This window comes from Colius striatus, chromosome 5, assembly GCF_028858725.1.
Source record: "Colius striatus isolate bColStr4 chromosome 5, bColStr4.1.hap1, whole genome shotgun sequence".
Taxonomy (NCBI): domain Eukaryota; kingdom Metazoa; phylum Chordata; class Aves; order Coliiformes; family Coliidae; genus Colius; species Colius striatus.
The window spans coordinates 8,798,018-8,811,477 of record NC_084763.1 but is presented as its reverse complement, the minus strand read 5'-3'; the positions used below and the strand labels follow the sequence as shown (position 1 = coordinate 8,811,477).

Here is a 13,460-nt window from a genome sequence, read left to right as displayed (position 1 = left end):
TAAAAGCAAAAAACTCTGTGTTACAGTGCCATCAAAGCCATTGCACATTTGCATAAAGCTGCAGGTGCTGTTGTGCACATAAACTGTGAATTAATTGTAGAAGGATGAAAGAAGATGAAATGCATTATTTTTTATGTCTTCTGACAAGCACTTTACTGCTCTTTGAGTCACCAGCATCGAACTGATGGGATTACATTTTAGGCAAAAAACTGTCATAATAATTAGAATTTATAAAATAGGAAAAAAAAATGTTAAAAAACTGGTTCACTTGCTAAAAATAAAATAGTTTGATGTAAACATTCTATATGTATAAGTTGTGGAGAAATACAGTGTTTTTCTGTTGAATTTGATCCCTTTGTAATTAGTATTTGGGCCTATCAAGTGCTCTAAAAAGTCTCTCATCAGAGAAGAAAAGGTATTGTTGGTTATCTTTGTTGTGATAAAGCAGTAAAGCATTTGCAGCTTGTTTTTGACTGTACCAAGTAACTGTAAGTTCAGATTTCTGCTTACAGTGCAGTGGAAGCTTTGACAAAAACAGTGCAATTTGTAATAAACCCATTCATAGAATAGAATCATAGAATGGTAGGGGTTGAAAGGAACTTTAAGATATCATCTAGTCTAATCCACCTGCAGAAGCAGCTTCATCTAGATCAGGTCCCATTGACTCTGGGACATACAGTGTTGGTGACTTGTCTTTAATAAGCCTGGTAGTTACCTTTAGTTTACCTAGTTGCTGGGAAAGCAACTTGAAATTCCCAAGTACAGATAGATAGCATGTATGGTCACATTCCCAGCACTGCAATTGATTGTCACGGGGCATGAGCATGAAGCAATCGTTTGTGAAGAATAAAAGAACTTCTTGTGACTTCTGGAAGAGTAATTTCTTTCTTAGAAATTAAGAATCCTCACTATTGGCTAGTGATCTTGATCACTTGATATGTTGAATGAACTCTCAGGTGGGCTCATAAGGCTGAAAATGTAAATAATGCTTTTAAATTCATGGCTTGAATTTTAGAAAGCAAGATCCTAGAAACACAGGAGAAAAATTAATCCTGGATTTTTGTAGTGATGATGTAGTGTGGTGCATTATCAGGAGATGGAATCCATGAATGAGAAAATAGCAGTGTCCAATGGGAGTTCAGTGTAAAGCTGGAAACTGGATTCGACTGGGCTGCTTGTTCATTTGTTGTGGGTATTTGAGTAAGAATGGCGGAGGCTGAAAAGTTGGAGGAGGTTTAAAATGTGCCACATTCTCAACGTGCCACAACAGTGAACGGTGAGAAAAAAACAGCATTAAGATTCAAGGATAACAATTCACTTCTATTATCATAGGGAGAAGGTGCTTGCAGTTTACGTTTCTTTGTAGTAATAAAATCATAACAAGAGCTGATGCATAGAAGTGGAACTGAAAAAACCCACATTTCTTGAACCCTTGCAATTTAGCTGTCAGTAGATTTTCTAACTGGTTATCACAGATTTGGATTTCTGTTTTGTTTATGAAGTAATTTGGAAATGAAGGTGAAACGTTTGTATAGGTGGGTTGAGAACAACTTATTTTGTGACTTTGGAACCCGTTCCCATAGATTGCTTTTTTGTTCCAGTTTACTGTTAATTCTTCATACTTACCTGCTTCAATGTTATTCTGGAGACTGTTTACCATGGTTTGGAAATTATTCCAGTGGTTGCCAATGGTCTCTTCTGATCCCCAGTGAGATATCAAAGGAAATAAGAAAGCTGTGTTGGGTTTTGAGTTTGGTGGTGTTTTTTGTCTCCTTTCTCATGTTACAGTTAGCCTCATCAGTGAAGAGAAAAAGGAAAGTACTTGATGACTCTTTTGTTCACAGAAGAAATTTTGCTGTTTGAGGTTAATTCTAAATGATGTGCCATGGGCCGTCTGTGTCAAGATGCTAATTCTTGACAGAAAATGTTAATCTAAGTGAATAAGGAAAGCTCCAATATTTGTACAACTATTCAGTAATTCATAGACTTGAGAAGAGTTGGAACTATTGCTAATCCTGTAAAGACTGACACAAGGGTCTGTCCTATGCAAGATTGGTGGGAATATGGATACCAAAAAGTATATGCTTACTTCTATCAACAAGAGTAGCCAGCTCTATGTATTTGAATGTGACTATGGGGGAGAAATAGCTTGAGAAAATGCTGACATTTTGAAACACTAATTTACTGATAAATCTGAGAAACAAAATAATGAAATAAACCCTGTATTTGTTCAGAATTTGATGCATATATGGAACATTTAGTGGGAAACTGAGGGCAAGGTAGAAGCAGTAGCTGGATACCAAAAGTAATTGCTTTCTTGGATTCAGGATTAGCCTGGAAAGTCAAAGTATTTTTTTCCTTTCTTTTTGAAACAAAATGTTTTCATGCTGAAAACTGCAAGAGACAGGATATTTCTAAAACTCCCTCCCTCTAAATGAAGCAGTGAGATCTAACTGCATCAGGATGCACTGGGTGATGGGAAGTTATTACTGCTGAAATGATTCTGTTACTTTACCTCCTTATGTAATGGCCAAAGGGCAAAATCTCATCAGAAATGCTTATTGAGTGGGAAGATGCATTTCATTTGGATCATTTGTGGTTGGTGTTTTTTTTATATTAAGGCAAAGTAAATTCTGCTTGTTTTCCACATTCTCTTGTGTTTATTGTGTTCATAGCCTTCTGCATCCTTGGAAGCTGCATTCCCAGTTTTTCCAGTGAATTTTGAATCTTTCAGGTGAATTTGAATTGAGTAAGGTTCTACATGGGAAGAGCAGAGGGATTTGTTTGGTTTTTGTTTGTTTTCCCCCTTCCCCGACATATTTCTAGCTAGGATCATAATATTCTATTCTGTGCAAGCTGCCAGAGTTGTTCAAATACACTTGGTGTCTTTAATTCTGCTTGCCTTGTAATCAGCAGAGAAATACCTATTTGATTACAGTGGAAGCAGCATGACTCCCCATAATACAGTATTGAATGTTTCAGTGCTGGTTTTACCTACAGGTTCAGTATAATTTTTTTTTTTGGTATTATAGCCTTTTACTACTGCCATAGGTGTTGACTGTTACATGATCTAAGGTACAACTGCATCCATGATTGATGTATTGATGCCAAGTCTTATATGTAATACCTCAATTACTAATAGCTGTTAAGCAGTCTAAACTGTTATAATCTGTACTGGCTGATTAAAATTGGCATGGGTCAGGGTGTCTAGGAGGCTGAGTACTTTTGGGAATAAGTTGGTGGCTAAATATGCTTAGCATACTTGTCTTTCCACTAATGTAATCTCAAAACTGCCTTCCTATCTTTGCTACTGTAAGGGAGCAGGGTAAAACCCTCAAGTCTATCAGAATGTCATACTTCAGCCGTTCAGGAACTACCACGTATGGAGTGAAACAGCTGCAGGAACCATCTAGGGCAAGCTGCTCTTTTTCCTTTGCATTCTTTCAAAGATGAAAATCTAATTTCCATATGTTGAATGTCAGTGGCAACATGATTCTTTGGGAGAAGTGGTTGTTGAGAGTCTTTTCCACTTAAAATTCTGTAGCATATTACGACCAGCAGTAACCTTAATAAAAGGGAGGAGAAGGGACAAGCCTTTTTGTATCTAGAAGTAGAATGTGATACACAAGTTTTTCCTCAATAGTGCAGTAGAGAGCCTTTTCGAAGATGATGGTCAACTAAAGTGATGCTCACTGAAAGGGTGAGAGCTGTACAATTCAAAATCAGGATCTTTCTCTTGAGGATTTCAGTAGGGTAGATAAAAAACTTAGTATATCCATCTTGATCAGAGTTATGAGATAGAGAAAGTTAAGCTTCAAACTGGCTGCAGCTATGGGGTTGGAAAGCTGTAGTTTTCAGAAGTTTCTTTCTGTTGCAAATTTATGGTAGAGAAACCTTGCAGCTGCAGTTCACCCTGCCCTGAATATCTTGGAAGCCCAGCGAAGCAGATGTGTGTCCATTACAACCAGACACTTTTAGGCACTGTGTTTACCATGTAGTTCTGAAAAGTCTAGTGCATCTGACCACAGAAAGAGGCAAGATCTGCAGTGATAGTGACAAAATGCTTGTCAGCAAGCCTGTCACTTGTGGTTCTTGTAGAGCTGTCCTGTTGGGGTTAATGCTCTCAGCACTTCTATCATGAGGTTATAACTTGGGTATATCCTTGGCTGCTGCAGCCCATCTTCCTGGCTGGAGCCAGACTCTGCTTACAACAGGGGTCAGCTCAACTGTCAAGACAGAGGAGGTTTGAAAAACGAGCACTACTCACAACATAGCCAGCTTGCAGGAGCTCTGGTTGCAATGTTTCATCAGCTGCTAATCCATTTACAGCATAGCTAATCAGATTGCTCTCTTCGGTACTGCGGGGACTTTGTGCTACGCCATTGTAATCGAGATGACTATTACAGGGTATAAGCTAGCTTGTGGATGAAATCGAGCCAGCTATTGAAGTGGAGACATGGTTTTGTCTAGTGGGGTTGGTAACTGCTTTCTGTTTTGTACCTCTCGATTACCTGCATTAACCCAAGGCATTTCTCTCCAGACGAGTATTGAAACTTTCCAAGTTTAGTTTCAAAATCAACCATTGTTTGTTGGAGATGGAAGGATTAGCAGGTTAGGTTTTTCTTTCCAAAATGTAGTGACAATGTAGCTCTTTCTTCTCCCTTAGTGAAAATATGTATTTTGCACCCAAATTTGGTAGCTTAATAGCAAATTTCTGTGTCAATGTTTCTGTTTAGGTCAATGTACTAATAGAACTGCATGTGACAACTTAGAATGCAGCATTTTCATGTACTTTTCCCCTTAATTCTCATGCTAGTTAAATTGTTGTGTTGAAGTAGTTTCTTTACTAGAAAACTAAGCCAAAGGCTTGTCTTTCTAAATGTTGTAGTAAGCAATTTAGCTGAAATTCTTGCTCCTGCCTCTGTAAAGGTGTAAATGGGAGCTAGTCTTTGCTGTGGGAATTGTAGCTGTGTTTAAGATTGTCATGGCAGTAGCATCTCCAGATTCATTAGCAAAGTGGACTTATTGCTGCTCATGACCAAATTCCCAAAACCCAAACAAACCCCCATCCCCCTTTCCTCCCCCAGCAACAACAGAACCTCTGGGCAATCCACATAATTCTGAAACTTCATTTTAGCTCTTGTGGCTTTAGCAGTTGAACTAAAGTAATCTCAGTGTCTCTTCCTCCTTTTCCTCCTCCTCTTATTTTTTTATCTCCCTCCATGACAATAAGTCTCTCAAATAATACTTCAGATTAAGGAGATAGCTTAGCCTGCTGCTTTGGCATTGTGGTGGGAAATCATACCAGGAAGATAGCTTGTTGGTAGAATTTTACATAGGATAATATCATCTTTGTGTGTTGTAATGGGAGCAGTGGAGAAGGGATAAATGTGTTTGGTGTGTTTAATGTGATCAGAAAAATGATTATCTATAGGATCCAGTGGTGACAGCTGGATTTGCAGGATTTTCCTTGAAAATAGAAAAGATGATAGACTATCCTCAAAGCCTTAGAGTGCAGTGCATGTTTTCATTTCAGGAGTATTTGAAATGTCAGTCTAAATGTTTATATTGAATGTTATACTTGAGGTTTACTGAAACTGTTTTGTTTTCTTCTAGGTGAATCTGGACTGGGAAAATCAACATTAATCAACTCATTATTCTTAACAGAATTGTATTCCCCAGAGTATCCAGGTCCTTCACACAGAATTAAAAAGACTGTACAGGTATGCCTGGGGGAATAACTGCATCTTGAACAATGTAACTTGCAGTGTAGTGATAAGTTGATACAGTTGTCACATAAGCACCTGTATTTCTAAGAAGTTTAGCCGTGATGTGAACCACTAAGAAGTATTCAGTGTACCTTAGCTATACAAATCTTCCAGCTTCTGAAACTTTTAGTCTATAGAAGTGTGGGAGCCCTGAAGTGCTTTGTGTGCTACCTGTACTTTAGAGACCTCATGCAGATGCAGTCCCATTTGGAAATGGAATGTTTTATTCTCAATTAAAATATTGAATATGTCAGTTAAAATAAGTAGATACGCACCAAAACCCTCTGACTGTATAAGGCAGGCTTTTAGAAACCCTGTGTTAAAGGATTTGATGTAAGTGTAAAGACCTAAGGTAAAGAAGTTTTTACCAGTCTTTTGCAGCTTGTATCCTTTGGGATAAGGATGTGTTGTGCTGAATAAGGATGCATGAGCACTGTCATCTCTCCTGATGCGTGTCAGAAACTCAGTTAAGATTCTGGTGAAGATAGCTTGTGATCATGTAGCCAACAGATCATCTAACAGCTGAGGACCAGGGATGTTCACCATTGCTGCTGTGCACCAGCAGAGTTCCTCTAGCTGCAAAATGACAGGCTCAGACCACCTCAGCTGTGGCTGAAGTGATTGTGCAATTATTGAGTTGTCTTAAAGCGATTAAGGCTGGTGTTGAGTTAGAGTACATAAGGTGCTAAGAAGAAACTGTGGAATTGAATGCTTTTTTCAAAAACTGTGGAGCTGAATAACTGTTCTCCAGTGCTCTGATCCTCTGACCTTACTGTTTTGTGGGGCTTTTTGTTTGGAGACTTGGGTAAGATTTTTTTCTTGTCTCAGAACACTGAGTAGATACCAGGAAAAAATTATTTACACTTAAACTAAGAAGGTTAAATGACATTTCTTGTCAATTAGCTCAACATCAAAGTCCTGAATACTGATACAAAATATGTTTGTCACAGAATAACTATTTACTTTGGAGGAAAGCTTTAAATAGCAGCTCAATGTAGAAGCCATAGAGCCTCTGACAAAATGGACTTAAAAGCTTGTTAGCAGGGGAATTAGACCATGGTTTGAATTAGAAGGTTTGAATTTGTGTACCTGTTTCAAAGAGATATTAGGTGGGATGGAAAAGGTGTGCAAATAGTTAAGTTCTGCTGTAATATGCTTGTTAATTAAATAAACCAGTAGTGTTGGAAAACTAAGTAGAGGATGACTTATTTTTTCATTAGAAGAGGAACATGATGTGATTTCATTACTGTTGATTTGCACATTGGTTTAGTGAAAGAGAAACCAATACAGGTTTATATTCATTGAATTATAGTTCAAATAACTTAATGGTGGCTTGAGATCCCTGCCATTGGAAGATATTTTGTTTTAAACTGTGAAAACACATAAGGAAAACTTGCACAGAAACTAACAAAACAAATAATAAGACATTTTTGAAAGGTGACTCAGTCCCAACCTGGCTAAAAGTGCATCAGCATAAGGAAAATAAACTTGAAATTCTGTGTACGGAGCTCCTGGAATCTAATTTAAGTACTTTCATGTGTTAGGTGGCAAGATTAGATGAAATGTTCATCCTGACTTTGAGTTCTTCAAGGTGGTTTGATTTTTGTTAATTGAAGAAAAAATCCCATGCTTTTCAGGGAGCTTCACTTCTTTAGGCATGTAAAGCTGGGGGGGGGCGGAATAGATAAAAGAACACAAAAAGAAGAGCTTGAACAGAGCAGAGCCCTGGCTGAAAAGCCATTGCATTTTTTCCTACTTCCACCATGTGGTCTAAAGCCTGAGGTTTGCCAAGAGCTAGCCCAAAGCATTTTCAGTAGAAAATGGAGTCTATAATGACTTATCAAATGGTATGGTTGGAATAAAGTACGTTAAAGACCACCCTTCCCACTTTGAAACTATTGCTTATTTCATCTACTGTGTATTTTCTTTTCTTTGAGTATAGTTATGTTGCAACATTGCTTTCATGCATGTTACTTGTCATGAATGAAAAAGCAGGAAGCATGGCATTTTAAAAAGGAAACTGAAACTGTGTTATTTCAGAAACAATGTCTAAGTGAGAGTAAAATTGTTTCCCCTACAGCCTTGAAAATTGTGTGAGCTAACAGCTATGTGTGTGATGAGGGTGATTCCAGTCAAATACTAAATTAGAGCAGGAACAGCAGGAGCTGCTGCTTGGAACCATGGGATTTGTGCTCCTTGCCAGTGTAAACCTTTCTCAGTTGAGGATACCAGGCGTTTTGTAGGGTAGAGATGACACAGACCACCAGAGCATCCTAAAATCTTGGTGGTAATAATCTCCTGCTTTTATATGGTGGGAATAATGTATTGGTCAGGATTTGTGCAAGAGCTGCACGTAGATAAATAGAGACTGTGTTTTGGGCTTTGAAAACAACTGCAAGTTGAAGTTGTTTTGTGAGACAGGTCCTTTGTATTCATTTCATGGGCAACACAGAAAAACTAGGTGATAGGATGTCAGATGAATTGAAAGGAAACTTCCTCAGAAATGATGGGGTACAAATTATGTTTTGTCTGATCATGATTTGACTGTCTTAAATCGATGTAGTGGTATGGCAAAGGCTTGTTTAATCCATTAAAAGTTGTCAAGCTGTAACCAGCAGCATGTCATGAATGCTGTGTTGTAGCTGCCAAGGGGGGCCTGTGTGACCCAGCTGACTGGAGTGCATGGGAAAATGGCCGTTTGGAACAGGCTTTTATTAAAAAGTTTTAAATTCCAAGACTTGAGTGAATGTTTTCCATGTATCCCTTGGGAATACTTGTAAATCAGATGATAGGATGCAGTTGGATGCCTAACTATGAATGACACTGGTTTGCAGTGATTTTTCTGGATCTTTTCCAGATGTTACTGCTTTCTGTGCCTTTGACCATGTATGGACACATCATTTTAGGCTAGAAAAATGCAACTTCACAAAGGCTTTATGTAGGATTCTTCACCTACTCTCTGTTAGCAGTAGTCTCTACTGCTAACTGTATATAGTGGATACAATCTAATTACCCACAACAGAAACACAGGACAATTAATTTCACCAACTAATGTTTCTTGTTCTGTAGGTTTTTGCAAACCCTGCTCTGATAGCATAAATTCTCTGAATTTATGAAAAGTAAGAATAAACTTACGTCCTCACCACCCAGTAGGGCATGAGCACTGTCTGCAGAGACTCAGTCAATGCAGGCCGTTTGTCAGAAAGTGACTTTACGAGTTGAGACACACTCATTTTATAAGCATACAGAATCAGGAAAAATGTTTGGTGTGGCATTTCTGAGGATCTCCTGACCTCCCATTTCCTTTTTTATAAACACACATTCAAGATAATGTTTTATTAATTGCCTTTTTTTGTAAAGGCATTCCGCTGTGAGTGCTTAATAATTTAATGGTCCTTGCTGGGAATTTTCGCGCGGAAGAATAAAGCCTCATACCTTGTAACACTTGGCAAGAGTACAGCTCTTAACATTATCATCTTTACTTTGGAAGTGCTTCAGGTTTCTTATACTTGCAGAGAGCTTGGTTATAGGAGGCCTTTGTGGTTTATGATATGCAAGATAGCAAAAAGAATGTGAGGAATCAGAAGTTAATCTCCTGTGTGCTAAAGCGTGTGAGTAGTAAACTCTTGGCTGAGTTGACTATGTGGCTGGGGGTTACTGTCTTGACTTTTGACATTGATTTGGTACAGTAAAATTTCTCTATAGAACTCCTGAGGGGGAAAAAAAAATACATTCCCCACTATTAAAACATAAGTTTTTAAAGCACTGCATGTATTCATTCCTAGGTTGTCACAGCTTCAGACCAGAGACTTTCAGAAGGATAGGAGTTGTACAGTTAGTGAAAGGGTAACCTGGTGATGTCTTGGGCTGCTGTGTGTGCATTGGGGTGGTTTTTTGGTTGGGGTTTTTGTTTGTTTTTAAGCCTTCCTCACCTTGCAGTAAGACCTGCTCAATTACAAGATGGAATTGTCTGGCTTTGAAGTCCACCCTAACCTGGGTTCTTCTGTGACTAGCAACCAAGTAGCCCAGTGTTGGAGGCTCTTGTTTTATGAAGGTGCTTTACTGATGTTTTTTGTCTTTGTTGCATGAAGAACCAGCAATTGCAATTGCATGCTGTAGACAGCTATAGTGTAACTGAGAATTTTTTGAGACCTAGCAGTGAAGCAGTTTGGTGTCTGGCTTAGATAGGATCCCTGCTGATAAAACAAGCATCCTGCATACTCAGAGGTTAAATATGGAGCTTTCTTTGCAGTTAGTTACAGTTTCTTGTGTATCCATATCTTCTCTTCTGAATTGGAATCGGTGTTTTACTTGTGCAAGAGGTATTTAGTCTGACTTCCTGCAGTGTTAATTTATCATGTAGATCTAAGTTGCATCACACAGCCAGTGATTTGCAAGGTGTTTACAGCAATGTTCAGGTGTGGCTGTGAAGGAGTCTATTTCACCTGTATAACCAAGGATGTGCAGGTGCTTGATATGCTTGTGCAAGCAGTACTTATACCATCTCTCTCAAACCTTGAGCTGGTCAAAAGACCGTCCAGATAGGATTTATTATACAAATTTCTTCTCTCTCTGAAAGTTCATTACTGAATGCTCTTGTAGGAGTTCACCTAGTTATAAATGTCTTTTCTCTCTCCAGTAAGGGTGCAGGAGGCTTAAGAAATGTTAAGCGATGAGCAACAAGGTGGTGTCATCAATGTCTGCCAGCTCGTGTGTGGCTGTAAATAAATGGCTCACAAGGCTGATTTCTTGAATACTTACATAGAAAGTGGCATCACTAGTGATTTAATAGAAATTGTCTTAATATCAAGGAAAAAATTGTGATTAAATGTGTGAGTGATTGGAAAGAGCCAAGGAGCTAAGTGCAGATTCATTTCTTACTACTGTAGATCAGACTGATATGACACTCGCTCACGCAGGTACATCTGACGTTGGCATTATCAATAATTACTGAGGTATCAGTAGAAAGAAGGAAGTAACAGTCCATTTGCTGTTCAGCCTAAATTTTCTGTGTCACAACGTGCTTAATCTGTTTGATGACATCCTTATTGCAAGCTGTGCTGCAGATGGGTGGTCCCAACGGGAGGCACACATTCCTACACCCAGCTCTTGCATCACCCCTTATGCTGGTGCAGCTGCCTTCCCAGCCAGGTTTCCATCCCTGACCTGAGCTACCAGGAACCAATCCATCACAGTCACATGAAGTCTAGCTCAGCAGATCACAGATGAATTGTATTCCTTTGCAATATCAATCTGTTTGTAACAAGAAGCCATCACTTGCTGTGGTTCCTTTCCCAAGCATTACACTAGCTGAAGAATAAAAGTATTCTTGAAAATACATTAACAGATCTAGAAGTGTAGAGCCTAAGGTGTTTGGGGGGGAAGGATTCACTTTGAAAAGTGTAATTTTATTGGAATTGACCAGAATGCATGACTATAATAATGCCTGGTTTATCAGAATGTCTGGCTATTGCAGAACATTTAGCAAGGGATTGGACTTAAATGATCTCTAGAGGTCCCTTCCAACCCCTACCATTTTGTGATTCTGTGATATTATTATATTAGTATTATTGTTGTTGTTTTTAGTATTAGTATTGTTGGCTAGGGCTTTTATTATTTCAGCAGGTGTTCTTTTATTACTGACTTCATTTAAATGATGTCCCCTTGTTTTCTTTAAAAAAAAAACCAATTAATGACTATCAAGCTATTGGGATTTTATAGACCAAACACAGAGTCAATATCCCTCTGAAACAGAAAAACAATTCTGTCAGACTTATTCATTGAATGCTTTTCCCAGCATTTCAGGTTGGTGACTAAATTGCTAAAAATTTAATCTTCCCTTATTCATTTTACAGGTTGAACAGTCAAAAGTTTTAATCAAAGAAGGTGGTGTTCAGTTACTACTTACAATAGTTGACACACCAGGATTTGGAGATGCTGTGGATAACAGTAATTGGTAAGACATTCTTTGCATGTTCTCCCACAATAATTCTGAATTGTATGTTGTGTGTATGTTTGTGAGAGATGATACCTCCTGACTTTAAGTGCCCACTTCAGTCTTCAGTTACAATATTAATGCTTTTCAACTTTTTCAGCTAGCTGAAAACTGTAACTACTGTAGTCCCAAGTACCTTTATAACTCAATTGAAATGCTATCAGCTTCTCCGCTTAAAGTGAATGGAGCACTTGGCTCTTTACCCCCACACACAGCATGCAAAACCAACTTCTGTGCTGTCACAAGATGTGACCAGTAAAGCGTATTCCTTTGGCTACTCTTCTTAAGTGTTCTATTTAATACCATTACAAGGAAGTTAATTGTGTTTGAAAGGCTTTTTTTTTTTTCAGTGAACTCACAGAATGTATCTTCAGAGCTATGTAACTGTTGAGCTGGTTACTTAATACGTTCTCTCTTAAAGTCTCAATAAAAAAAGGCAAGCCATGGGAAAGTAGTGTACATCTATCTTTTAGCAAAGGCAGACTTTTTTTTACATAAATGATATAACTTACAGGTTTTTATTCATGTAACCTCTGCAGCTGGCAGCCAGTTATCGACTACATTGACAGTAAATTTGAGGACTACCTGAATGCAGAATCTCGAGTGAACAGACGTCAGATGCCAGATAATAGAGTGCAGTGTTGTTTATACTTCATTGCTCCTTCAGGACATGGGTTCGTATTAGTATGTTTTTGTTTCCTCTCTCTGTCTTTTATCTCAGATAAAACACCTAAATTTGGCATTTTTAGTTATGTAGAGTTCCAAATAGCATTTTCTTAATGGCCTGCAGATCATGCTTAATTTCAAAGATGTGCTTATTGTAGCTTGTCAAATATCAGTGAGCCAGACAAATAGTAAGTTAGAAAAACAGAAAACATGATTGTACATTAATTGCACAACAAGAAAAATAGTATTGGAACAATTAAAAATACACAGGAATTGACAAATGGCAGGTTTAGTTGTGATCTACGTGTCTTTTGTTCACAGCTTCCTGCTTAGGAGAAGCTGATTCACACTTCAAGCAACAGGATTTTTCATGTCCTCTCTTTGATTTGAAAGATGAATTAAAGATGGGCAGTTTCATGCATTTTATAAGCATGCTTTAAGTCACCTGGGGTATAATGTTTTGTCTAGTGCCAGTTCCAATATAGGCATTCTGAGTTGGGGTTTTTTTTCAGTTATTATACAGTCTTCCACCCCTGCTTAGTTTTTGAACTTGATCAGACTTCTATCTAGTGGTAGAGAGGGAGAACTGCATTTCCAGGGTTTACTAGATGCAGATCAACTACATCTGAAACTGGTTGATTATATGTTGTATCACTGTATTACAACTGATTAAATTTGTCAGAAACTCTTAGGCTATACCTTCAAAACCAGGAGGAGAAGATAAGTAGTGTATTCTGTTTTATAGGTCAAAGCAGTAAAACTTATTGAAAGGAGTTATGAAGGGATTCTGAGGAATATCCCTCAGATGCTGAAAAATGCAGACTGTTACTCTTGACTTCTGTAACTAGCATTGTAATGGTTCTAATCATTTTGAGCTAGACAGGTGCTTCTCAAATTTGGAAAGAAATATTGGGAGATGAGGAAGAGTTTTTGTTACATGAACTTGCCTTAACTGAACATGTTGTTGTTCAACATGCATGTTTGTAAAGTCAGCTTTATTCAGTGTGAATGTCAATTTTAAATGTAGACAC

The 13,460-nt window shown here is 38.1% G+C and overlaps 1 protein-coding gene across 2 annotated transcripts in view; it reads left to right on the top strand.

The window, feature by feature from the left end:
- The window catches only part of SEPTIN7 (septin 7), a 64,591-nt gene that overhangs the window by 30,162 nt on the left and 20,969 nt on the right, over positions 1-13,460 (top strand). For both annotated transcript variants that reach the window (XM_061996136.1, XM_061996137.1), the window contains exons 3-5: positions 5,617-5,723; positions 11,624-11,724; positions 12,303-12,437. In XM_061996136.1, the coding sequence (XP_061852120.1) occupies positions 5,617-5,723; positions 11,624-11,724; positions 12,303-12,437 (343 nt within the window). The remainder of the gene's footprint in view (positions 1-5,616; positions 5,724-11,623; positions 11,725-12,302; positions 12,438-13,460) is intronic.